The 27151-nt window shown below is 45.4% G+C and overlaps 1 protein-coding gene across 7 annotated transcripts in view; it reads left to right on the plus strand.

Moving 5' to 3' along the window:
- Nucleotides 1-27151, plus strand: part of NINL (ninein like) — a 138094-nt gene that overhangs the window by 55322 nt on the left and 55621 nt on the right. For 5 of the 7 annotated variants that reach the window (XR_012015245.1, XM_072793586.1, XM_072793590.1 and 2 more), the window contains 7 exons: nucleotides 5844-6037; nucleotides 14815-14911; nucleotides 18964-19142; nucleotides 21131-21197; nucleotides 22997-23187; nucleotides 23934-24086; nucleotides 26663-26833. Coding sequence is in view for 6 of the 7 variants with exons in the window: in XM_072793586.1 (XP_072649687.1) it covers nucleotides 5855-6037; nucleotides 14815-14911; nucleotides 18964-19142; nucleotides 21131-21197; nucleotides 22997-23187; nucleotides 23934-24086; nucleotides 26663-26833 (1041 nt within the window). In the remaining variant the exon portion in view is untranslated. The remainder of the gene's footprint in view (nucleotides 1-5843; nucleotides 6038-14814; nucleotides 14912-18963; nucleotides 19143-21130; nucleotides 21198-22996; nucleotides 23188-23933; nucleotides 24087-26662; nucleotides 26834-27151) is intronic. The other 2 variants (XM_072793591.1, XM_072793592.1) reach the window with 2 other exon arrangements.

Genomic DNA, 27151 nt, shown 5'->3' on the forward strand with positions numbered 1-27151 from the left:
TTCCCAAATCGAACATCATGAAATTTATCCCCTGTGTTTTCTTTTAAGAATTTTATAGTTTTGGATCTTAATAAATTAAGATCTTGAATTCATTGTGAGTTAGGTTTTTGTGTATGTGTAAGGTAAGGGTCAAACTTCATTCTTTTGCATGTGGATATCCAGCTTTTGCAACATCATTTATAGAAGAGACTGTCTTTTCCTCGTCATGTGGTCTCATCTTACTATTTAGATATGCTTTATGGAAGATTTCCTTGTGTATCTTCCAGTCTTGCCAGTGGACTTTTTATTGCAACTATAATATGTCAGTGTCCCAGAAACCTCCCTTGGTGTCATTAGTCATTCTTTTATCTAGCAGTTTTTTTTTCTTTGATAACTTTAATGATTTTCCTATATCTCTCTGTGGATATTAGTTTCTCCTTGTTTGTGGGGAGCAGGGCTTGTGGATATATGCATGTCTTGGGTCTCCCCTTCTATAAGCACCACCTCCCAAATCACCACCTCCAGACTCCAACAAAAGGCAGGGGTTGTATGTGAACATCAGAATTTTGAGGCCCTCATTTAGGCTTCTCCACTACTTCTCTAAAACTTCCATAATTCTGTGGTGTTGAGAGTTTTTCGTCTTGTCACTCGAGCCCTTTTCTGAGATCCCTAAATGCAGGGGAAACCATGTGAATCTGCAGGACTCTTCTGTGCTGACCCATGCCTGGGCCATGCTTTCCAGTGAAGGGTTGGAGTTCTTCCAAGCCTTTCTGGCCAGTGTTGCCAACTGTTTCACCACTGAGGCTTGTTCTGTGGGTTTGCAGAAGCTACAGAAAGATCCCTCCCATGTCCTGGGGTGGGAGGAGGATGAATTCCACAGTCAATAGAGGCAACCTCCTTTTCCCCTTGTTTTGAAAACATGGCTGAACATTGTCTTGGGTGGGGGTTATAAATGTTTTAGCAGATTGTGACCGAAAGATCTTTTTTGCCTGACTTGTAGAGCTGCTGTGCCTGAGTCCCACCACTTGCCTGTACTTGCATGGCTGATAGATGAAGCACCTGCCCTCTTGAGGCAGTGTCTCAGATTAACAGGGATGAGGGAAAAGAGAGGAAAGGAGTGTCTCTGAATGGCCAAGAACTCAACTGTGTATTGAGCAGAGTGAAGTGTTAAACCCAGGTGACATGGGGTTAAATGTGTGGGCACTCCTGTGTCATCCCTTTCATGGCAGCATGCAGGCAGACCGGTAAGTTCTCTCAACAGGGGGACTGGCTTGTCATTGCTCCGTGGAGGGCCCCTCTGGAGCCCTTTACCCTCCAGCCTCCACACCTGAATCCTGCCCAGTTCTGGAATCCTGGGGCACAAGATCAGACAGGGATGCCACATGTTGAGCAGCTCCAGTGTGATGTGGGAACACTTGAGGGTTTGCTGGGCCTTTATTTCCTGATATCTCCTCTGTGACAGTGCAGGTATTGGGAAGGTTCTCAAACTGACTGGGCTCCCAGGGAATGCCCCCATCTCCTAGGTGAATGCTCTTGAGTGTGCTCCCCACTCTTCCCCTGTTCCACCCACCCTCGCCTAGACCCGACCTGTACTGGGGGAGTCCAGGATGCGGCAGTTCTGGGTTAAGTGGACCCGTGACGCTGGGGACCTTCTCTTTGAAATAGCTCATGTATTGCTCTTGCTTAAATGAGCTCATTATAGAATGTCTAGCATAAAAATACACACCCAGAACCTGTCTGGCATTCGAGCTGTTGTGTGCTGCAGTCTGCTCTGGGGGTGGAGGTGCGAAGCATGTCCACCCTGGGGCCCTGAGGGCAGGTGGGGTGTGGAGCTTGGGAAGACAGTGCCAGGCACTGCCTCAGGTCACTAGATGGCAAGCTGGTGGCCTGAGCATTTGGCCTGTTTCCCATCTACATTTTCTTGATTTTCCTCCCATCCCCTAGGGCCCTGCTTTTCACTCACGGACTGTTACTATTACTGATGTGTAGCCCCTCGGAAGACACGTGGCCTCTCAGAAAGGCTCTCAGAGACTGAATCATAACCTGGCATGTGGGGGAGGCCCTAAAGACTGCCAGGTGCTCTCCCCCCTGCCTCGTTGGAGACAGAGGTGGCTGTTTGTTCTGCTTTCTGTTTGTTGTGCTTTGGGCACTCAGTCTTCTAGGAGGGGTCGGTCTGTCCCTGTTTTCAGAACCTGAATCTGTTAGCATTCTCCCGAGGTCAGGTTTTCTTTGCAGCCTCCCACCAGCGACTGATTGTAGGTGTGCTGGACATTCTGCCGTGAGGATGGGGGTCTGAGGGGGATGCCGTATGAGGCCCCAGTGAGTTGGCACTGCTCCCCTGAGACCAGGCCCCGCTGGCCCACTAGTTCTTTGGTCTTTGTGGTCATGTGGAAGCCCCTCCTGTTTTGTGGAAATCCCTACCCAGCCCAAACGATGTGCATCTGTGGTCACAGAGTAAATGAGCCAGAAGCAGCATGGGCCTCCAGAGACAGCCCCGACTTGGTGGGGCCTGGAGACATTGCAGATGAGTGGTGATGAGGAAGGAGCCACCACCCTTCTTTTTAAGTCTTGTTGCCTCTCTGGTGCCTGCAGTCTCAGTACCTATTTCTTTGTACCTGTCGTTGTTTCAGGGAGGCTTTGAGATGTGGCAGGCAGCGGACCCCCATCTCACTGGGGAGATTTCACCACCTGTGCACCCTGCATGCACAGGCGACACCTCCGTGGGCAGCCATGGCACCTCAGGCCTGTGATGTGGGACTTTCTTCCCTCTTTTGTGTAGAGAGGGAAAGCTTCATGCATCTCCACAGAGACCTGAAATTCCAGTGGTGGAGGGAGAGCCTGGCCCCCCGGGGTGGCATGGATGCAGGGCTGGCCTATGGCTGGGAAAAACAGCCAAGCCTGCCTTCTCCAGGGACACCCCTGCACACCCAGGCGTGCTCCACAGAACGTGGCTTGGTTTAGCCCCTGCAGGATTCACAAAGATTTTGTAAGAGAAAACCCTAGAGACATCCCCCTGTTTCTAAAACATTCCTTAGATCTCTGCACATATGCGTGCAAGAGCATATAGGTATTTTTTTAAATGAAGAAGGCATGGAGTAGTCTCAGATATCATGTATGTTTTAAAAGTTTTAAAGTAATATGTATGGTGTTACACTTATGTAAAAACATGCATATCTGTGTGTATTATGTATGTACACAAGTCTGTGTGTTCATCCACCTCATGGACTTGGGAATAATCTCAGAGTCTAGAGTCCAAGCAGTGCTTACCTCTGGTAATGGGGTTGGAGTTTTGTTTTGCTTTGTTTTTTCTTTATATACTTTTAATTGCTTGAATTGGTTACAATTAAAGGTAAAATAGAAGAAATGGAGGATTTGTTCATGATTGGCAGAGGCGGTGGAGGAGAGGGAGGAGTGGTGTTAGTGAACAGGGCGCCAGGAGGAGCTTGGGGTGCGGAGACCATCGGCGTCGGGAGGTGTGGGTATGGTAGGTTCTGCAGTTGCCAGGGGTCCCCTAGTCACTCCTCACCTGGGTTGCTCCACACTCTTCCACCTACTGAATTTTGCCACTCGTCTTTCTTACTGTTATGTTCTGTCCATCTACTTCCGGCGTACCAGAAATTGGCAGTGGCAAATACCAGTACCTGTATGAAGCTCACCACAGGTGGCTCTTGTGTACAAAAGGATGCAGCTCCCAACTTGGGTTGGGGACTCACCTTGGATGAGAAACTTGACAGATGTCAAGTTAGGAAGGGTATTTAGTTTTCTGATTTATCCTTCATGTTTCTACCTATGTATCTGTGTTTCTCAATGTTGTCTCTGTTGTCATCCCTGCCAGAGATGGGGGCAGGTGTTCCCAGCTCCTTCTCCTTGCCCTTTCTCCACGTGAGAAGTGCACGCATATGATGAGTGGATAGGGCAGGCTTGTTATCTTTTGCTCCTGCATCCAACCTGAAGCCATGAGCCGGTGTGTGCATCCTCAGAGTGGATGCTGGTCGTCTTTACACCTGATCAGCAAGTGTTCAGTCAGGAGCTCAGGGGAGGAAGTTGACCTTAAAAGACCACACTGAAATATCACAATGAAGATTCTATTCTATTCAAAGTTAGATTCTATTCAATTCTATTCAAAGCTTTTTAAATGTCATTGATTCTGTTGTTTTCCTGAGTAAGATGATATTCTGGGAGTTGGAGGATCAATGTGAATAGATTTCAACCCCTCATACAGTTTTTGTGCTGATGGCAACCTACACACCCATGTGGGTGATGGTGGACAAATAACCACCAACAAGAAAAAATGTATCTTTCTTGGATGTCTTAGTTAAGGGTCTGACTCTTGATTGCAGCTCAGGCCATGATCTCAGGGTCATAAGATTGAGCCCCACATCAGACTCTGCACTGGGTGTGGAGCCTGCTGAAGATTCCCCCACCCTCTCCCCCCACCTATGTGCTTGCTGTCTTAAAAAAGGATTATATCTTTATTTACTTGGCATTTATTGTGCTGTCTCTTATTAGTGAGATGTTATTTCATTGTTTCATGTTTATGAATTAATTATTAGATTATTAATGAGCTTGATTATTTTCCATGTTTGCTTACTCACTATATTTTCTGTTTTCAGAGTTGTCTGTGGTCCTGTGTCTATAACAGGCTGACCCACAGGAATTCTCCATTGTTGTTGAACTGCTGTATGTGAACTACTAGGATGTATACTAGCTATCATTATTATAAAGTTTGTACCCCGGCTTTACATTTTATCAACTGCATTTCCTGTGCTGTTAAATATTCTTCAAAAATGTGTTTTTTAAACCTATTGAATCTTCTGCCATATAATTATGCTGTAACTTAGCAAGCTATTTTCTTTTGTTGGACATTTTATTTTTCTTATATCTTTGTCCATAGCTCCGTTTCCTGAAGTATAAGGAATTTCTGTAAGGAATTTTGTGTGCATGAAATAAGTAGATCAGATAATACAATTGTTTGAAAATTTCTTGGTAAGTGTGACAAGTTGGGAATGTCTGAAAGACATTTACGTGTCATTTTCTCCAGCAATATATGAGAGCCCCCTTCGTATGACAGCTTAAGCTAGCATGGGTGGGGGGGTTACTCTTGATAATTTCACAGTGACAAATGGTATCTTTGTTTTAATTTGAACATTTTTAGATGGTTATTAACCATATATCTTTCTTCTTTTGTGATTAATTAACATCCTCTGTATATTTTATTGGAGTTTTCATATTTTTTATTATAAGTACTTTTATTTGGCAAAACTTATTAACATTTTTCCTTTTTAGTATTTGTAACTGAATACTAGGAAGGGAAAAATGCTATACTTGTATATGTATAGAGAAAAATTAGAATGTATATTTGCCAAAACATTCATAATTATTCTTTTAGGTAGTGAAGCTTTGGATTATTTTAGGTCTCTATTTTATATTTATCTCTTTTTACTGATTATTCTATAATAGATATTTTTTAGTTTTTAAAAAGATTTATTTATTTAAAAGAGGGGGTGGGAGAGGGGCAGAGGTAAAAGCAGACTCCTCAATGAGCAGGGTACCTGATGTGGGGCTCGATCCCATGACCCTGAGATCATGACCCGAGTTGAAATCAAGAATCGAATGCTTAACCATCAAGCCACCCAGGTGCCCCTATAATAGATACTTTCTTACAGAACCAAGAAATTCTGGCTTTTCTGACTGGCTCCCTGGTCACATGCTTCTGGGCTCTCCTACAAAAGAGAGCACCCACGTGCCCAGTGCTTGTCCTGCGCCTGGGCCACCCTGCTGGGGCTCATCAAAGCAGTGGAAGAATGTTTGAGGTGTGGCAATTTGAGTGTACTCTTGTTTCTTTTTTCCCCTGGCATGTCCAGCTTGCTATGGGATGGACGAAGAAGAAGAGAACCACTATGTTTCGCAGCTCAGGGAAGTGTACAGCAGCTGTGACAGCACGGGGACGGGCTTTCTGGACCGGGAGGAACTGACCCAGCTCTGCCTTAAGCTTCATCTGGAAAAGCAGCTGCCCATCCTTCTGCAAACACTTCTTGGAAATGACCACTTTGCCAGGGTGGGTATTTGACTTCATTCTTGTAAAGAAAAGCACAGAGTACAATAGTTAGCTGCAAGCACTTGGGAAGTATCAGTTGACTAAAGACACATGCCAAAGGAGTGTTACTAGGAACCGGAACATGGCTTTTCCTTCTGGGGAACTCCTATGTTGAAGCAAGAGTCTCTTTCAGATGGTTTTGTTTTGAGGCATAGTAAATCCCAGAGGTTTGGTTTGGTTTGGTTTTCCCAGAAAGTCATTTGTGTGATTTGTTGGGTGTCAGGGATGGGGTGGCAGGTTGGTGTGGGTGGGTGGCATGTGGTTCACAAAAACACAAGAATCTGTAGGCAGTTGACACCTGGGTCACTGAGAGACAGGCAACCTCTAGGTACTTTGAGGGCAGACTGTTTGGTAAAATTGCATAGCTTGGAATTCGTTCTAGCACCTGACAACAGCTGCACAGCACTGTTGCAGGAGGAAAGGATACCTGTGTCCATAGGTGTCCCGTGATTTCATCTAGGCCAGATAGAAAGTACTGTTTTTGCTCCTTTCCTGCCATACTTGTATATGTATAGAGAAAGATTAGGATGTATATTTGCTAAAATATTCATAATTATTCTTTTAGGTAGTGAAGCTTTGGATGGTTTTAGTTCTCTGTTTTATATTTATCTTTTTTTTTCTGATCATTCTATAACAGATACTTTTTTAGGAATTGAAGGTCATCTAGAATGGTGATCTAGAACCTAGACCACAATGTGCTTTCCTGATGGAAACATTAAAAAGCACCTCCCACCTTGTCCCTACTTCTTAAATGTTCTAGATGTTAACCTGTTGGTGATAAAAACACTGTTGGTCATCTTTTTTTTTTTTTTTTTTTTAAGATTTTTATTTACTCATTCATGAAAGACAGAGAGTGGCACAGACATAGGCAGAAGGAGGAGAAGCAGGCTCCATGCAAGGAGCCTGAAGCAGAACTTGATCCCAGGACTCTGCGATCACACTCTGGGCTAAAAGCAGACGCCCAACCATTGAGCCACCCAGGCGTCCCCAGTGTTGGTCATCTTAACTTTGAAGAAAGAGCATTTCATTCCAAAGAAATCAATAAAATTATTTTAAAAACCCAGACTGCAGATTTTCCTGAAGTGGCTCTTGTTTGTCTTGGAAAAACAAATGAAGAGAAACAAGAAAAAAACTCTCACTGCTGGCAGTCCAGATGAAATCTACCTCTTGTCACTTCCCAGAGCACCGACTGTCCTGTGTTCCCCATGACTGTCAGTAGGATACCAGGATACCGTTACTCCCTCTTCGGGAGCTCTGCCTCAGTTAATCTGGCCACACCCTTTCTCTGTTTCTTTTTATTCTATTCCTGATTTTTTTTAAATGGATTTAAGATTCAGGTGTATTTTCTTTTCTTCTTTCTTTCTTTTTTTTTTTTTTTAGAGATTTATTTATTTGGGGGGAGGAGCAAAGGGAGAGGGAGAGAGAGAGTCAAGCCGACTCTTTGCTGAGCACAGAGCTGATGCAGGGCTTGATCTCATGACCCTGAGATCAGGATCTGAGCAGAAACCAAGAGTTGGCCACTTACCCGACAGTGCCACCCAGGAGCCCCGAATCAGGTGTATTTTTGATAATATTGGAGCCCCTCTTTTTTTTTTTTTTTAAGATTTTATTTTTATATATTTGTGAGTGTGTGAGTAGGGGGAGGAGCAGGGGGGAGGTACGGGCAGACTCCATGCTGAGCACAGACTCCTGACAGAGCCCTGTCTCATGACCCGGAGATCATGACGTGAGCCGGAATCAAGAGTTGAACACCCAAATCGCTGAGCCACCCAGGCACCCTGATATGTTGTGGCCTGTCTTGATATCACCTGGGATTGTATTTGGACCTAGAGGAACAAAAGGCACATTTGTGAAAATCAATGCTCTGGTTATTCAAGCAGTATAACAGATGATCTGGTTTTCTTGATTATTTTTGACAGTTTAGAAAATTCAAAACCAAAAGAATAACTTGGGTTCACATTCAGATGGCAGGTTCTGCTGACTGAACAGATCACATCATTCCTGAGTCTCACCCCACTTTACCCTTTGTATGTGTAGAAGTGCTATAACATTTAGAAACAGCAAATTATGATAGGAAGAAAAAGGTTCATACTGGAACATCAGTAAAGAGAAAAATGAACTTGGGTTTGAGATTTCTGGCTTCCCCCACATCACATGTATCCTGAAAAGCAGTTCCTCTGAATTGTAATCCTTGTGGGAGGCTAGAGGTTTCTCCACACATTTATAGGGAAATATGTTAGAAGGAGAGACTCTCACTCATAAGCAATGGCAGGAGCCTGACCTTCTCTGATGAACGGTGGCTTCTGGCAAAACCCTGTGCATGTTCGTTCATCTTTCTGTCTGTCCCAACCCTGTCTCTTACAGCCATGATTTCTGTTTCCAAAAAGCAAGTCATGTGTTGGGTAAATTAAAAAAATAGCTCTGCTTCTATTAGTGCTCCTAAGCCTGACCTGAAGTTGTCCCTACTTCCCCCTCTGTAACATTTTAAGAGCAGAGCCCGCACCAGCCAACGCCTGTTGGGTCCCACCATGGTGATGATGGTGGATTAGTTCTGCTTTCCGAGCTTCTATTGCTTCTCTGCTTCGTCCTATAGACAGGACAGGGCTCACACAGCCAGCATTTACATGAAATGTTCTGTAGAGGTTTTAAAGGAAGCTGGTGTCAAGCCAGAAATATCCAGATAGTTGTCACCATTTTCTACAACAGAAACCAAATAGTGGAGATTTCAGGAATTTTTCAAAGAAAATCAAGAGAAATCCTTTTTCCTGGAGAATTGATTGGCTGTTTAGTTTAGCACATTTCCAGTTTCCTTGTAGTAACTAGCATATATGACACCATGTAAATGTTAGTCATTGATACTTCAGTTATAAAAATGAACGATATTATAAATAATAATAATTTGAATTAAAAGGTAATGTTTTAAGGTGTTGAGGGTATGCTCATTTTTAATTCATATTTCTTGTTAAAGAAACATTATCAAGATCTGGTTTCAAGCTAGAAATTAATGTGGCCTAAGATTTCTGTGGCGTGTGGGAAATTTCCATTGAATTCTGTGTTATGATCAGTGGCAAGGATCTTTAGTTTTTTAAATTTCGTCAGAAAGAGAATTTTACTCTCAAAAAATAATTATTTTTTAAATTGAAATAGTTGACATACAATGTTGCATTAGTTTTAGGTGCACAAGGTAGTAATTGGACAGGTGTATATGTTATGCTATGCTCACCATGGGCATGGCTACCATCTGTCACCATACATTACTACAGTACCATCGACTCTATTCTCTATGCTGTGACTTTTATCCTCATGACTTCTTATTCCATAACTGGAAGCCTATATTTCCCACTCCCCTTCAACATTTTGCCCATCTCCCATTACCTTCCCCTTTGGCAACTATCAGTCAATTTGTTCTCTATATTTATGGGTCTGTTTTTGCTTTTTGTTTGTTTTTTCATTTGTTTTATTTTTTAGATTCTATTTTTTTAGTTGACTATAAATGAAATCGTATGGCATTTGTCTTTTTGTGACTTACTTCATTTAGCAGGATACCCTCTTGTTCATCCATGTTGTCACAGATAAGTAAATTTCATCCTTTCTTATGACTGAGCACTATTCCTTTGTTTATCTATACACGTTTCCCTTATCTGTTCATCTGTTGACGCTGGAGCTGCTTCTGTATCTTTGCTGTTGTAAATAATGTTGGAATAAATATAGAGGTGCATATACTTGAAAAAATAATTATTAACATTAGTGCTACTGAAAATAATTTTAAAGTTGAAAGTGATTCTCAATCGCAGGGTCCAGCCTCTTTATTTGTGATAAGTGAGTACAAGATTATACAGAGATAATGGTGTGTCCTTTTTGGTGAAGCACCTGAGTCCTGTGGGTTTGTTCTTCCCCTTTTCTTGAACTATGAAGAAAGAAAACACAGAAACACAAGCTCAGTGAGAATAATACCAGATAAAATGGCAACACACTTGGCCATCAGATACCACTACTATTCGATGGTTGGAAGGAAGTCAACTGTTAAGTGTTATCAAAGACACAAAAGATTAGATCAAGCAAAATTGTCATTTCATTTTGCTTCCATGTATTTGACAAGTATTTTTGAGCACTTAGTATGTGCTGGGTAATATGCAGAAGCTAGGAATGTGATAATCAAAAAATATAATGTCTGTCTTCATATGAAATGAAATATATGCAAGACAGCATTGATTCAAGTAGCAAAAGATTAGAAACAGCATTTTATTTTATTTTTTTAAAGATTTTCTTTATTTATTCATGAGAGAGAGAGACAGAGACACAGGCAGAGGGAGAAGTAAGCTCCATTCAGGGAGCCTGATGTGGGTCCAGGCCGAAGGCAGGCGCTAAACTGCTGAGCCACCCAGGGATCCCAGAAACAGCATTTTCTTTTTCTTTTTTTTTTTTTCTTTTTCTTTTTCTTTTTCTTTTTCTTTTTCTTTTTCTTTTTCTTTTTCTTTCTTTCTTTTTTTTTTTTTTAGAAACAGCATTTTCAATATGAGATTGGTTAAATATATTCTGATAGATCTCTCTGATGAAATTTATCCAGTCCTAGAAAAGTAAGAAGGCTTCAGACATCCTTGGTAGTGGCAAGTTAGCAAACTCAGGCCAACCTTCCAGTGAGGGCTACTAAAAAAGCTGAACAAAATCATAAAAATAAAGATCTGAAAATGGTAAAGGGCAAATAAGTCAGTGAGGAATTACCAGCCTAAAAATCTGATAAATCACACACAGAGAGGTTCAGCTCAGCAAACAAAACCCCATTTGTGCCGAAAAACTGTGAAATTGATGTGGTCTTTGGGATCTTAGAGGGCCAGGAAAATCTGTGTCAAAACCCAGGTTCACCCGAGGTAGAGAATCTGATAAATTAGCCCCCAATTTAAGGGATGATAGGAATCAGCCATTGTGCCTTTTGCTGCCTGAGCTTGTATCCTCTCAGTGGTCTAGATGAACCTCACTTAGCTGAAGGTGGTCCTGCCCAGGTGGTACTGTCAACCATTTGCCAAAAGCAAATAAAAGTCCTCTCTTGAGAAATGCCATTATTCAAGATCTGTAATTGTTCCCATGTTATATTTAAATACAATAAGCAGCATACAGTCAAGGATAACTAGCACACAAATAAGTTAGGATGAGCAAGAACCAGGAGAAACAACAGGCAACAGAAGCAGATGCACACAGCTTGCAAGGTGCTGGGATTACTGTAAACAAAATATAGGGATCCCTGGGTGGCGCAGCGGTTTGGCGCCTGCCTTTGGCCCAGGGCGCGGTCCTGGATATCCGGGATCGAATCCCACGTCAGGCTCCCGGTGCATGGAGCCTGCTTCTCCCTCTGCCTGTGTCTCTGCCTCTCTCTCTCTCACTGTGTGCCTATCATAAATAAATAAAAAGTTAAAAAAAAAATTAAAAAAAAAAAACAACAAAATATAAAAATTGTGGTTACTAACCATGTGAGGAGAGATTCTTTTTAAAAGCTTGAACATACCTATAGGAAAGAGGGAACTCTAAAAAGTGATATAACAAATCTGAACAAAGAACCAAATAAAACTTTAAGAACTGAAAAGTGTGATTGCCAAAATCAGAACCTAATGTAAGAGTTTAATAGTTAGTAGGCAAATTAGACACAGCAAAGGAGAGCATTCATTAACTGGAATTATCCAGAATGTAGCATGAAAATATAACAGAAGGAAGAGTGAGAAGGTTCAACCTTCCAACATCTCTTTATTTGGAATCCTAGGAAGAAAGAAGTGAATGGGGTAGGGCTTTATGAATAGCTAAAAAAATTTGTAGAACAGATTTGGGATTGCCAAAGCCTGCTGAATTCCAAGTAGCGTAAATACAAAGAAATCTACAGCTGGCCATATTATTGTGAAACTGAAAGTGAACTTAGAGAGATCATCAGAAAAGCAGCCAGAGATGGGTATACAAGATCCCTGCATTTTTCCTACAGCTGTGTGTGAATCTATAATTATCTCAAAATGGAAAGTTTAATGTTTAAAAGCTGTCCTATGAAAATAGATGTGTCCTGTAATGAGCCCTACATTGACAGCTACTTCCTCAGATGTAACAGTACAAGCCAGAAACTAGTGGAAAGTATCTCCAATTTGCTAATAGAAAAACATCTGCCAACCTGAATTCCATGCTCAGCAAAAAGATCCTTTAAGAGTAAAGGTGAAAGACTGCATCTGCAAGAAGATGAATTCTGCTCAGTTATGAAAAGATACAGAGGCCAAGACATCCAATAAGTGTGTTGAGTATTTACTGTTTGCCAGCAGTGGCATCACATGCTAATTGGGAAGAAAAATATAAACAAATGCACAAATAATCCAATGTCAGGTCATGATAATATGTGTATCCCAGACAAACAGCTGCATTTAGTGCTCAGTGGCAGCAACAAAGGTTTGCTCATTCAAATTCTGTGCCAGATTTGAGAAGCATGCTTGGACCTACAGCCCCAAACCTGCTTTTCTAGCACTTCCTGGTGACCTTTTGACCCATCTAAGCCCTCTTGTTGACTTTTTTCTGCATGACGTTTACTGAAGAATCCATAAAGAAAAGAGCATGTATCAGAAGTGTATGCGCAATGACTATCCCATACAGAGCACATCTGGGTAACCAGCATCCTTAATCCCTCCCCATGTGCCTTGCAGTCCCTCTGTCTCTCAGGCTACCGCTGTCCTGACACTAACACTATAGATTTGTTTTGCCTGTTTCTGATCTTTATAGAATGGAAATACACAGTACCTGCTCAGTACATACTCTCTGACTTCCTTTACTCAACCTATCTGTGAAATACACTTCACCTTGTTGTCTCTCAGTGTTTTTTTTTTTTCATCATCATATTTCATTGTCTGACTATATTATCATTTATTTAGCCATTCTATTTATGGATATCTTGGTCATTTCCCCATTCTTTTTTTTAAAAGATTATTTATTTATTTAGAGAGAAAGAGAGAGATAGCAAGAGAGAGCACTAGCAAGGGGGAGAGGGAGAAGCAGCCTTCCTCCCAGCAGGGAGCCCAATGTGGGGCTTGATCTCAGAACCCTGGGATCCCAACCTGAGCCGAAGGCAGATGCCCAACTGACTGAGCCACCCAGGTGGCCCCTCCACTATTCTTCTAATACCTTGTTTATCTGCTTGAAAAAAGTTTATTGAAAGTGAAGTAAAAACATTTCAGATACTCAAAAAGAATTTAGCACCAGCATACTTAAGAAAAATGAAATTCTAAAAGATGTACTTCAGGGATCCCTGGGTGGCGCAGCGGTTTGGCGCCTGCCTTTGGCCCAGGGCACGATCCTGGAGACCCGGGATCAAGTCCCACGTCGGGCTCCCGGTGCATGGAGCCTGCTTCTCCCTCTGCCTATGTCTCTGCCTCTCTCTCTCTCTGTGTGACTATCATAAATAAATAAAAATTAAAAAAAAAATAAAAGATGTACTTCAAATAGAAAATTATCCTAGGCAGAAGGTCAGAAATATAAGAACAAATGAAAAAGCAGTAAGTATTTGAATAATTCTCAATGAACATTGATTTATGTAAAATATATAATATTTTGTATGGGTTTAAAATAGAGTGAGTTAAAATATATGACAATATATGAAAATTGGGAGCGTAGTAAATGAAAGTGTTACATAGGCTTCGAGTTCTCACGGAAGAGGGTAAAAAAGTATTAACTAATAGTAAACTTTGATAAGCTGAGGATATGCATTGTAGTTTTTAGGATAAGCCAGAGAAAGGAAATAGACAACATAATTTCTCACTTAGTAATAGGAAGATGAAGTCCTAAAAAAAAAAAAAAAAGTAAACCCAAAAAGAGGAAATCAGGGAGAAAAACACAAGCAAGTCCAATTGAAAGTGTACAATAGAATAGTAGATTTAAGTCCAAATATATCAGTAATTATATTAAATGTCAGTAGACTAAATAGTTAAAGTTTTTGGGATGCCTGGCTGATTCAGTTGGTTGAGTGTCTGCATTTGGCTCAAGTTATAATCCCAGAGTCCTGATAAAGCCCTGCTTTGGGCTCCCTGCTTTGAGCCAGCCACTGGAAACAATGGGAATATCCATCAGTAGGAGAATGGATTAATGAATTTTTGCACAGGTAAATGATGGAATAGTATACAGCAGGGAAAATGCATTATTCATGGCAGCTTGAATGAATATTACAGAAGTAATATTGAGTCTAAGAAGCAGGATATAAAAATATATACATATGATTCCATTTAGATCAAATTTGAAAAGAGGTAAAACTAAACCATATTCATCAGGGATGCCTACAAATGAGATCTAAAAGCAAAGATGTTAATACTGTAAAAGTCAGAGTAGGGGGGCAGGGGATTTAATTAGGAAACGAGCCATGGTAGAGGAGCCTCTAAGGTGCTGGCAGTATTCCATTTCTTGGTGGGGTAGTGATAGCCTGGATATTTTCTTTATGTATATTAATGTTTTATGATCATCAGCTCCCCCTTTTGGTTACTATTTTCTAATTATTAAACTTGGTAATAGGGTTTTTTGGTGATTAGTTTGTGACTCACTTTTACTTTTCTTACTACAGTCTTCTATGTAAAAAAAATCTTAAGTGATATTAGAAAAAACGAAATGAATATGCTCAGCAGGAAAGGCAACAATAAGATGTTTCCATCTGAAAATAAAAACAGAAGGCTAAGGTATTTATATATGTGATCTGTTGAAAGTAGTGTTGACCTCTCTTTTCTTACATTCACCAGGTTAACTTTGAGGAATTTAAAGAAGGTTTTGTGGCATTGCTGTCATCAAATGCTGGTGCTGGCCCCTCAGACGAAGACAGTAGTTCTTTGGAATCAAGTAAGGATTTCCTTGCTCGCCTCAAGTGTTTGTTTCATTATTTTTCTGTTATCTTCTGGAGTGTGATATTCAGATTGAAGAATGTAGCAGGTCTGAGAATGAAATTATAACTTCGTTCCCTTACTGCCCACCTATGTGGACTGGAACAAGACATTGGGTTTCTTCTTCTTTGTTTCCTTATTTGTACACTAGTGTTGGAAAGGAGAAGCTCTATTGTTTTCCTTTACACTCTGTGCCCTGAATACTGCTGGCACTTCTGGTGACCAAATGTGTCAGTCTGTTGCACAGCAGACAAGTCTCCAGCACCATCTGGGTGTCCTCCACTGTAGCTCAGTCCTGACATTGCCTACCTGGGGCTGGCCCCAGATTCCACTGGCTAAGGCCTCAGTCCCACAATATGGTCCTCATGTCTGATGCCAGTCATGGGTCCAGGTTGTCACCTATGCTTCTGACTGGCTATGAATCAGAGGTGCCATAGCCCCTTTCTGAGGTTCAGTGAATTTGCAGGAGGAGATCCTAGAACTCAGGAAAACAGTTTATGCATATCATCAGTTCATTATAAAAGGATGTAACTCAGAAACAGCCAGGTGGAAGAGGGCCACAGGGCAAGGTATGGGGAAAGGTGCAGAGCTTCCGTGCCCTCTCCAGGCTTGCCACAATCCCCCAATCTCTCTGTGTTCACCCTAGAAGCTCTCTGAACCCTGTCCTGTTAGGTTTTTTTTTTTTTTTTTTTTTTAATTTTTATTTATTTATGATAGTCACAGAGAGAGAGAGAGAGAGAGAGGCAGAGACACAGGCAGAGGGAGAAGCAGGCTCCATGCACCGGGAGCCCGACGTGGGATTCGATCCCGGGTCTCCAGGATCCCGCCCTGGGCCAAAGGCAGGCGCTAAACCACTGCGCCACCCAGGGATCCCTGTCCTGTTAGGTTTTTATGCAGGCTTCCATTACGTAGGCATGACTGATCAAATCATTGGCTCTTGGTGATTGAACTCAATCTCCAGCCTTTCCGCTTTCCCCAGAGGTCAGAATGGCGCTATAGGTTCTAACCCACTAATCACATGGTTAGGTCCCTGGGCACCCAGCCCCCATCCCTAAGAGCTTTCCAGAAGTCACTTCATTAACATAAACTCAGGTTTGGTTGCTCTTGTCACTTAGGAAATTTCAAGGGTTCTAGGATCACTGGCCCAGGGATGAGATAAAGACCAAATATATATTTATTATAAATTACAGTATCCTAAGTGTCAAATAATACTATGTGCTGTCCTTACAGCATGCACTGTTGACAAGATAAAATTGGTGTAGAGCAGCTGAAGTTTCAGGAATTGAAAGCACAGTGCAGACACAGGTGTATCTAGACCACTGAGGTTAGTAGGATATTGCCAGCCAGAGACAGACCCCACTGTATCTTCTGTCAGATGGTGATGTTGTATTGTGCTGATTGGCCCAATAAGACTTCTCTTACGGGAGTGAAGCTGGTGGGACAAACATAGCATGTCCCAGGGGAAGTGGCATCCTGAGGGCATTGCCCCCTGGCTTCAGTAATGGTCAGGAGGTGGAGGGAGGGTTTGGAGAGCATGTAGATTGTGGGGTGAGGGTCAGAAGATGCTGATAGACTTTGTCATTAGTGACTGCTCCGTCAGACTTGAGGCTGTGAATGACATGGTTCAGACCCATCTTGGCTATCTCCGACGAGCACTGGGCGGGTGAGTGACATGGGGCCTGGGGCAGTGGGTCTGAGGTTGGAGGTATGGTATTGATGAGCAGATCGAGGCGGGAGCTCCTTCCCTCAGCCCCACAGCAGGCTCTTGCCACGCAGATCTTGTTCTGGAGCAGGTGTGTGACGATGACTGGGATAACTGTGGGAGGGCTTGAGGCAGAGGAGTGGAAAAGTGAAAAGGATGAGAGCTCACATTGATTGTCTTCAATGTGCCAATCTCCCAGCCATCTGTGGCGTTATATCATACCCATTATTTAGATGAGGAACTGAGGCCTGATGTGTGAAGGGATTTATTTGTCCAAGATCCCACAGCTAGTAAGTGATGACCAATTTGAGTCACAATTTTCCAGTTGTAAGCCCCAAGCCCCTGTTAGAACCCGCTCCTTCCACTGGCTGCTGCAGGTTGCAGAGTATCTGGGTATAGGGCAGAGAGCCCTGCTGTGGGAGGAGCATACCAGGGGTGGGAACCATTTACAGGACCCTTGGGGCATTCACTGTTGCTTTGTCTGACACTTTTCTTCTTCAACAAATGAAGAGCACCACTGACCTTTAGTAACACAGGATTTGGGAATGTGGCCCGTGATTGTGTACAGGAATGGAAAGGTGGTGGCGGCTGACACTGTACATGCCCCCTCCATGCTAGAGAATGCATGGAACTTCTACACTTAAAACTGGATCTGTGGACATGCACTGAGACAAGAGCTTCCAAAGAGACAAGGAGCTATTCCAGGAATTGTGTTTTTTTCCCCACCAATTGTATTCTTTTTAATTTTCTTTGGCTTTTTCTTTTCTTTTGGATTTCAAAGCTTTCCTTAATTAAATGGCCGGATGTGTGGCCTGAGACTCCTCCCTCCTGCCAGCTTAAGGCCATCAGAGCCCCTCTGAGTTTTCAGTACTTGGTTTCCTAAATGCTTGCTGGCTTCCCACTTCCTGCCTGATAGGCCTTTCCCTCTTCCTAAAGCACCTCTAGGTGGAAGGAAGATTCTTCCCCCACCCACATTCTCTGGCCTGCAGCCTCTCTGTAAGCAGAAAGCATGCTCAGATCAGAGCCTGTACTCACTGGGCCTCACTTGCCCTTTGGCAGCTGTCTGGTGGGAGCCTTTTGCTGTGTTTGTACTTTCCTCTTCTGAATGCTGCTGGGTGTGCTTACAGGTTGTCCTGTTTTCCATCTGCTGACTTGGACACTTTGCTCTCCTCTAGAGCACATCCCATGCCTGTTGCCCCAGGGAGATCGGTATAGTGCCCATGATTACCTCTGAGTGTCCCAGTGAGGTGAGAAAAGGGCTATATTCACCCTGCATGTTGTCAGCCGTCACCGTCTGTACATCCATGTGGAACTTGGCGTACTCCTCCATTGACCCCAGTGTCTGTCTGTCACTGGCATTACTGTGCTTCCAGTTGGCCAAGCTGAACCCGGCCTCCTCCTCTGTTATGGTTCCAAGGGCAGGGGCTATGGCCTGACCGTTTGGGGCAGGGAAGAAAGGAATGATGTGGTACTCAGCCTGACGGAGCATGGTTCCCCTCAGTGCGGTGCCTCTCAATTTCCCCAGACTGGCCTTGCTTCATTGGACCCTATGCCTTTCTCTCCAAGCTGCCCATTCTGGTTATTTGCCTCTGAACCTGTGTCCTGTCCTGGCCTCTGCCCACAAGGCTCTCCCCAGGCTCTCTCCCACCCACCCACATTGCGCACAGAGACAATGTCATTTCTTCTCTACCTGAGAGGTCCCTGTGGGCTCTGTCCAGGAGTGGATAGGTAAGGAGGGAAGAAGGAAGTACACGGGGCTGTTAAGGTTTAAGGGATTCTTGTGAATCCCGGACTAAAACCCATACCTGCCTCTCTGCCCCAGACTTCAGACCTGCCAAGTTTGAGCCTCCTGGACTGTGTCTGAGGTCCACGCCCAAACTGCCCTGACATCCTGTCCAGATGGGGTCCTGAAGTGAGCAGGATGGGAAGTGACCTTCTGTTCTCTAGAGCAGTATGTTGCTGGATTATTGGAGGATTTTTTCTTTGCATTAAAATCTATTAATATTAGTCTTTTATAATATAAACTAGTCTTTTTGTATTAGTAGTAGTCTTTTATTACCTAAACCAAAACTAAATATGCTGAAAAAAATTTGAATGGCACATAGATTTAGAGTAGAAAGTCCCTGTCTCCCAGCCTGGGTTTCTCAGTCCCCTGAGGATTAGGAAGAAGAGATTGACCACTGGTAACTGTTCTCTGTGTTCTTCCAGACATTCTCTGTGTGCATTTGTAAGAGGCGCACTCTGCATCTTGAAACAAGTTGCCACAGCATGCTCGGACCTCCCCACCAAACCTCCCATTTTCTTTCCAGCCACTTCTCGTGCTGTCCCGCCAAAGTATGTGAGCGGCTGTAAGTGGTATGGTCGCTGGAGCCGGCCCGAGCCCAAGCCATGTGGCTCTGCAACAGGAGTCAAATGTTTACCAGAACAGCAGCCCTGGACCAGCAGGAGAGGCCCGCTCCGTCGCTCTGCATCCCTGGAAAGTGTGGAGGTGGGTCAGGTTCCCCTTTCTGACTCCAGGTCACCGTTTTGCTTCGTCGTTGTGACATGACTACAAGAGGATGTAAGGGGCAGGTGGGCATTCCTGGGCATCTCAAGTCACCAGAAGCATGGGTACACTTTGGGGAATGACATTTTGTTCTAAAGTATCTCTGGGTCTGATTATCTGCAGGGAAATTCTGGCCAGTGGGTGTACTCCTTCAGACATTGGGGCAGTGGAGAATTTGTGCCCAAATCACTTGTTTCTTTCCCTCCCCTGCTTACCACCATCAGCTTTCCCCCAGCACGGCGAGAAGACTGGTTTCATGGTTTCATGGGAGTGAGGGAAAGGGAAGATGCCCCTGCAAGGTTAGGAGTTGGGAAGTACCAAGCCCGCAGTCCCACTTGCCTTGAATACTTAGAACATACCAAGGCCCACACACTTAGAATTTGGCGAAGATGTGCCAGACAGCTCCTGGGGCCTTGGGGGAGGATATCAGGCCTCTGTGTCCTCAGTTGTTCACTGCTGCTGAGACTGACCCCAGAGACGGGCTGCTGGAGCCTGACAGCCTTTACGTCAGGAAATATCCATGGGGCAGATCCACAGTTTTCAAGTTAACCATGGATTCCTTAGACCTAGTTTCCAGGCATTCCAGAAGGTTCCTGCTCTCTCTGTGATGTCTACTTTGTCAGGTAGGACTTTGTCATGGGGACTTCTTTTCAATAGGACAGCTCTGGGCCTCTCACATTAATCTGTGTATGTTCAACATTTGGTTATATCCTAGAGTCCCTTTGTTCAGGGATGCTCTATGTCTAGATGACAAACCCCAGGTGTTCACTTTTTTATCCTCTTTAACTTTGGTCCTCAGAGATGGAGATCTGAGGACTCTGCACTGTCTCTGTAGTACTGTTTTGCTTATTAAAACCATCTTTGATCCCTGGAACTACAACATGGGAAAAATGCTGTTTTTAGGGTTGTCATTTGGGCTGAATGCATTAGAAAAATGGGATGTAGCACCACTCCCAGATTCTATTCTCACTTCAGTACTGGCTATGAAGGGCACTGAGTCTTGGTCAACTTGGCATTCCTTCCAGAATCAGTCATGGAATACGCAGCTTCTGTCAGAAGCAGACTTTGACTTTGTAGTTGGCTGACATGACCACAAAAACACGAGGTTTTTGCTTGAGTCAAGTGTTTCTTGGTGGCCTGCCCTCTGCAGGGTACAGCTGGCAAAGGGCCCTGAGGTGGCAGCTGCTTGCTATGCATGCTGTCTCTGGAGCTCTTGGAGGGATGGAGAAAACCACTGTCCATCCAGCTGTTTTCTGAACTGGTAAGGGACGGGGTGCAGAGAGGTGAGGATCATTAAGTTGAGTCAAGATGATGTCGTGTGATGGAAGGTTGACTGTGCTCCACAGCCACTCGTCTCCAGTGCTGGTGTCTAAAGCCAGCGTCACAAAGAGATGTTGACTGGGAAGTCTTTTTCTCTCCTATTAGGGTACAAGTGCTGGATTGTGTTTTTGTGTGAACTACTGATGACTTAGTTTATGTGGAGGAGCCTCACATGTCCCTGTTTGTTTGTTTGTTTTTTAAGGTTTTTAAAATTTATTCATGCCAGACATAAAAAGAGAAGCAGAGGCAGAGGGAAAAGCAGACTCCCCATGGGGAGCCTGATGCGGGGCTCAATCCTGGGACCCTGGGATCATTTCCTGAGTCGAAGGCAGATACTCAACCACTGAGCCACCCAGGCGTCCCCACATGTCCCTGTTTCTATACCGTGGTGTTTGGTCTGTGAGAGGGAGCAGCTCTATGCTAGGGCCCTCAGCTGGGGTGCAGAGGCCACCTGCAGGTGTGGGCTTTCCCTCGAGCTGCATCTTACCCACTGTTGTTCCTCTTCCTCAGTCCCTACCCAGTCCCAAAAATACCCTGCTGTCTGTTCTTGGAGCTCTCTAGTCACTGCCACATAATCTGGGGAATTCATTTTTCTCTTTTCTTTTTCCCAGAGTCTCAAGTCAGACGAAGAAGCTGAAAGTGCTAAAGAACCTCAGAATGAGTTGTTTGAAGCACGAGGTAAAGCCACAGCTTCATGGTTGGTGCTCCTTCCTTACCTTTGACCAGTGTTTTGAAGTTCAGGGAACTGGGTCATGGTCAGTGAGCCAGCCATGTGCAATTTCCCGAGAAGCATGTGGTGTGGGTGGTGTCTCTGGTGGGTCCCTGTTCCAGAAGTAGTTCCAGCTGGGAGGTGGTCACTTGATCTGTAGCATCTCCTGAGGTCAGGCTCTTGGACAGAGGGCCCTGGCCAAGTGATCAGGATGGCTGTATGGTTCTCATGGTCTGTAAGGACCAGTGTGACCCCAGGCAGGCAGGGCCTTGGCTTGGTGTGCCAGGCCTGGGCACATCCTCTTCCTGCTGTGTGCAAGCAGTCTCGGCAACTGTCAGCAGCCCTGCCTAGATGAAATGCCCAACATGGTCCTGACCCTTGGAAGCCTCGCAAGAGCAACCAGAAGGCAGCAGCAGGTGTATATAAGCAGATCCTGGTGTGCCCACATGTGAGTCTGAGGGGCTTTTAATGATGCCTCCTACAGTGAGTGTGTCACAGCACAACAAGTACAGAACACTTGACTTGGAGGGAGAGACCAGAATTGACCTTGAATTTCTGCTGCAGTAAAAAATCAGTAGTCGGCACTTGAGCATGCTTTAGATTGTAGTCAAGACAAGGGCCATCGATCATTGTTTACCTCAGTGGCTATCAGGGGCACTGACCTGAGTGCCCACTTGGGCTGCTGGATGAAGCACATGGAGCATGAAGAGCAGCCACGCAATTGCATCTTTAAAAAAACAAAACAAAAAAAACAGAAAAAAAAAACCATTATTTTTTTAAAGATTTTATTTATTCATGAGAGACCCACAGAAGCAGAAACATAGGCAGAGGGAGAAGCAGGCTTCCTGCGGGGAGCCTGATGTGGGACTCGATCCCAGGGCTTCTGGATAATGACCTGAGCTGAAGGCAGACGCTTAACCACTGAGCCAGCCAAGTGCTCCCCACGCCATTGCATCTTAACTACTGTGGCCTCAATGTCTAAATCTAGGGCGAGAAAGGAAGGACTCTCCGAGAAGGTTTTGTGGCAGGTTTGGGTCTTTGCCCACAGGTTCTTTCTCGCCTTGAACGGAAACCTTCCCACTGGATTAGAACTGAGGGTAGTGCCTGAAACTCACATCACACTTCAGAGGATTTATTTACCTCCCCCGCCATCCCTGAGAAATAAACCCTAGCATTAGAGGTGCTTTTATGTTTTTACTTAGAAATTTCAGACACTTGAAGCTAGAAGAGACCTCAAAGAAGGGATCTTCAACCCAATACAGTGTTGTTGGTGAGCACACAGGCCAGTATGGACTGGCCATGGAGGGGAGGTTTGGCTTGAAGTGTGGCACATCCATGGATGGCTTTTCATGGATACCCCCAATGTCCACACGTTCTCTGGCAAAGCTCAGAAACAAGTTTCTAGAAATTGATTTTTTAAAAACTAGTCTTTTTGTTGTTGGGGTTTTTTGGGTAAATACAAATAATGCAGCCCTCATACATGCTTTCTGTGGTCTGACTTTAGGAAGTTCCCTTCAGAAAAAGCTTTTCCCCATGTGGACCAGAGATTCCCCTGCACTGACATTTTACTATGAAAAGTTGTAAACATAGAATGAAGATGAAAGAATCACACTGTGAACACCGTGTACCCGTCACCTAGATTCCACCTTTGATGCTTTGCTACTCAAGTGTGTCCATCTGATTTCAGAGTGAATTGCCAGCATTGTTGTGTTCCCCCAGCTGCTTCCACCTGGAGCATGGGATTTACCTGTCACTCTCCCTGCTTCAGGCCAGCTGCCAGCTTGGGGTTCCGAGGTCTTCGAGTGCCTCCACAAGCCCAGCAGCCTCTCTTTGGACACGCCCGAGAGCCGGGTCCGGGGCATATGGGAAGAGCTGGGCGTTGGCAGTAGCGGCCACCTCAACGAGCAGGAGCTGGCCATTGTTTGCCAGAGCATTGGGCTCCAGGGCCTGGAGAAGGAGGTGAGAGGGGCCAAGGCAGACCACATTCAAGGATGGGCTCTTTGTGGGGTCAGGCTGGTGTTGGGTCTGGAGAGTCCCTTCACCCTTCAGACACTGATGTGGAAAAAAAAACAAAAAAACAAAAACAGACACTGATGTGGTTGTGCCGCTTTCTGGTGTGTAGTAGTCCTTTCCTAACTCCCAGTGCTGCTGCTAAGGGCTGCACCCACACGGATCACGAGTAGCCTTCCCACCGGTGTCTGAGCATCTTCACCGTGACCCTTCCCCCACCTAGAGTTGCCCAGTTTGTGCGCCCAGCCCAGATACCCTGCTCTCCGAGGCAGGCTGCACTCCCCAGTGGCTGTATTCACCCCTTCCTTCCTCCTGTGGGGGCCAAGGAGAGTTGGGGGGCAGTGATGATGGGGAAGCTCCCCCTTACCCTACTAAAATCCCCTTTAGCCTGCTGTCCTTGCTAGTAGTACCTGAACCACTGAGGGCCAAGGGCACCTTCTATATTTGTGTCTTCCTCCTACCATCCACCAAGTTCCTGGCAGGTAGACTCTGAATGGATGTTTGTGGAATTGAGAAGTGCAGGTGGCACCTGTTTACAGTGGAGTGAAAACTGAGCAGGCATGTAGAGGTCATAGGCTGCAGCTGGGGGAGGTCAGGGGTGTCCCAGACCGTTTGAATTTGGTAAGGGTGAACAGACTGCCCTGCTTGGGGAGAACATCTGTGGCCTCAGGACAGGTGTGGTGGCTTTTGTCTAGGAACTGGAAGATCTGTTTAACAAACTGGATCAAGATGGAGACGGCCGAGTGAGTCTCGAGGAATTCCAGCTTGGCCTGTTCAATCATGGGCCTACTTCACTTCCAGGATCTTCCACCCTCAGCAAACCAAGCATGTCCTGGTCTCATTACCAGGTAAAGTGGGATGATCAGGCCTTGAACCACAGCAGTAGCAGTGGCCTTCAGCATCTGCACAGACCTGGACATCGGTGGGGGTGTGCACACATATGAGTGCACGTGGCTTAGATTCTAGAACCACACAGGTCTGGGGCTGATCTGACACTGCCCCTCCCCAGGTGTGTGCCCCTGATTGAGTTACTTGCCTTCTCTGGGCCTCAGACTCTTCATCTATAAGATGGGCTCCTACCTCATAGGGATTTTATGAGGATTACATGCAGTTTCTCGGTTGTCTCCTCATGGCCTATCCTAGTGCAGGAGAGGCTGCTTTCATCCTCGCTGTGGTGCTGTGAAAACACTCTGTACCTTCCCTAGGAGTGGTTCTCCAGGTCCTCCTCACCCTGTGCTTTCCCTGTCCTGTATTCCTCAGTTTTCTCTCTTGTACAAATACCAGGTCTCTGCAGATGGAGCAGTGCAGATTTTAGGCAGTTATTTAATTGTGATCGCATTTGTTTTTTCTCCATGCCGGGACAGAAGAACCTCTGTTTTCCACCACAGGGCACCATTCTCTGGGGGAATCTTGCCGATGCTTTTCTGCTGACATGGCTGATGGCGTAGTTTGTGGATAGTGGTGCAGGACTGGGAACATTGTTCTCTGCTAGGCTGGGTGATCTGAGAGTCCAGTCTCTGAATCTGAACCTGATGAGCATGGACAGAGAGGAAACTAGGAATGTTAAAGGAAGGTGTCAGGCCACATAAGGTCAGAGGCCATGATGAAGTCCCAAACAAGTCATGCTTGGCACCAGTAGAAGGATTGTGCCTCTTCTATAGTGGAGGTGCCCCTGTACCTGAGTCCCGCTGAGGATGCACAGCTGAACAGGGCTCTGAGCCATGGGACGCAGCAATGAGGCCGGGCAGCACCCATCTTTAGTCAGAGGTGCTGCTTGGGAAGCGCCCTGAGCCAACACGGCTGTGGGCAGAGGACATTGCATCCATGTGTGGACTCCGGCATGGCATGGTGGTGCTGGCCCTCAGGTGTGTGGCCTAGCTCCCACCTTCTCCTGCTAGGTCGCCATGACACACCTGTTCTTGAGCTCACAGTCCTCATGAAGGAAACGGGTGAGGGAGACAAGGATGGTCAGGGTGCATTTGGGTATCTGAGCTTCTCCACACAGCCGCCACGTTGCCAGCCAGTCTTGAGCTGCCCTCTCCCTTTTTGTAAACAGGATCAAATGCCTACTTTGTAGAGCTGTAAAGTACCTAGGATGCCTTAGTGAGCACCCAATTCCTGAGTGTTTATGGAGAGACACAGCTGAGAACAGATGAGGGCTTATGGTCCTGTGAGCGCTGCTGAGGATGTGAGTGTGTGGAGAGGATATGGTGGGCTAGGAGGGGCTGTTAGAGCAGAGCCCTGGAAAGCACAGCTATGGACGTGTGGGAGGAAAATGTTTCAGGCAATGAGACAAGCTTGGAATGTTCGGAAATAGCAAGAGGAGAGTTGAGAAGAGGCCAGCAAGGAGGGGAACCCTGGAGTGTGATGGGAACTCTGGTGACCAGAAAGAAGGGGCTGCTGCTCCTCATTCCTGTCGCCCCAGACAACAACTGCTTGTGCTCCCTGGGGCAGAAAACAGTTTTGCTCGACAGATTCTTATAGCCCCTAAGCCCAAGAGATTTTCTTCCCCCATCTTAACTCCCCAATTCTGGGGCACCTAGTTGGGTCATTTGGTTGAGCATCTGACTCTTTATTTCAGCTCAGGTCTGGATCTCAGGGTTGTGAGATCCAGCCCCTCGTGGGCTCTGTGCTGAATGGGGAGTCTGCTTTTCTCTCTGCCTCTCCCTCTGTGTGCCCCCCACCCCGTTTCTCTTTAAAACAAATAGAGACACATGGGTGGCTCAGTCAGTTAAGTGTCTGCCTTCGGCTCAGGTCACGATCTCAGGGTCCTGGCATCCAGCCCCACATCAAACTCCCTGATCAGCGGGGAGCCTGCTTCTCTCTCTGCTCCTCCCCCGACTCATGCTCTCTCTCTTGCTCACTGTCTCTCAAATAAATAAATAAAATCTTTTTTAAAAAATTAAAATAAATCTTTAAAAAAATAAAACTCTCCAATTTTGTCAGCTGTGAGATGCATCTCTGAAGGCTGGGGAGATGCATGACTGGGCCATTCCACCTCTTCTTTTCAAGCCCATCTTGGATTTCTTTCCCCAGGCTGGATTTCCTAGCGCTGGCATGCGCCTTCCCCAGCTCTTCCTTTGAGAAGCCAGGTGCACACCATTTCCGAATCAGGGGAGAGAGTTTAAGACCCCTTCATGTCTCCCACTAAGCAGCTTGTGCTGACCAGTTGGGCCACACGGGTGCTAGGATGTGTTCCTTGGCAAGGCCTCTGTGGACGGTAGGAAAGCAGGCCTCAGGCCAGGTGTCTGGAGGCCTGGGTTCAGACCACCACGTCACTGGTGAAGCCATGAGGATGTGGGCAAGGGGCCGACGGTCACTGTGTGAGCTGTTCTTCTCAGGCCTCAACCAGACAGCCGGAAAATCTGAGGCATGAACAAGAGGCCCACGGGCTCACAGGCATCTTTGCTTTCCCCTCACACAGGTCCTGGAGGAGGGCGGCTGCCAAACGACCACAACATCGTCCCTGGTGTCCGTGTGCTCAGGCCTGCGCCTCTTAGGCAGCATTGATGACGGCACTGGCTGTGCATTTCCCGAGCAGCTCATTGCTCTGTGGGCCCAGGAGGGGATTCAGAACGGCAGGGAGATCTTGCAGGTCTGGAACTGGTCACTCGCAGTGGCCCCTGGGGGAGTGTCCAGGCAGCTTGGGGTGGTGGGGAACCGTGGGGCCCTCTGCCCTCCCTCTCAGAGGCTGGACAGAGAATCCCAGGCACACAGGGCCTGTGCTCTCTGCGGAGAACCCCATGAAGGAAAGGCCTGTTTCTTCTTTATTTCTTGCTATTAAAATATAGGAGATTTTAACTTAAGATCATAAATAAGAGGTAGAACAGTCTGAAGCAAATCCATCTGAAAGTAGGTTTTGGCATAGTAGACATTTCCCTCAGTGCACTGCTAGCCTTAGAGATGTTCTGTG

The sequence above is a fragment of the Canis lupus genome, chromosome 22, assembly GCF_048164855.1.
Source record: "Canis lupus baileyi chromosome 22, mCanLup2.hap1, whole genome shotgun sequence".
Classification (NCBI taxonomy): Eukaryota; Metazoa; Chordata; class Mammalia; order Carnivora; family Canidae; genus Canis; species Canis lupus.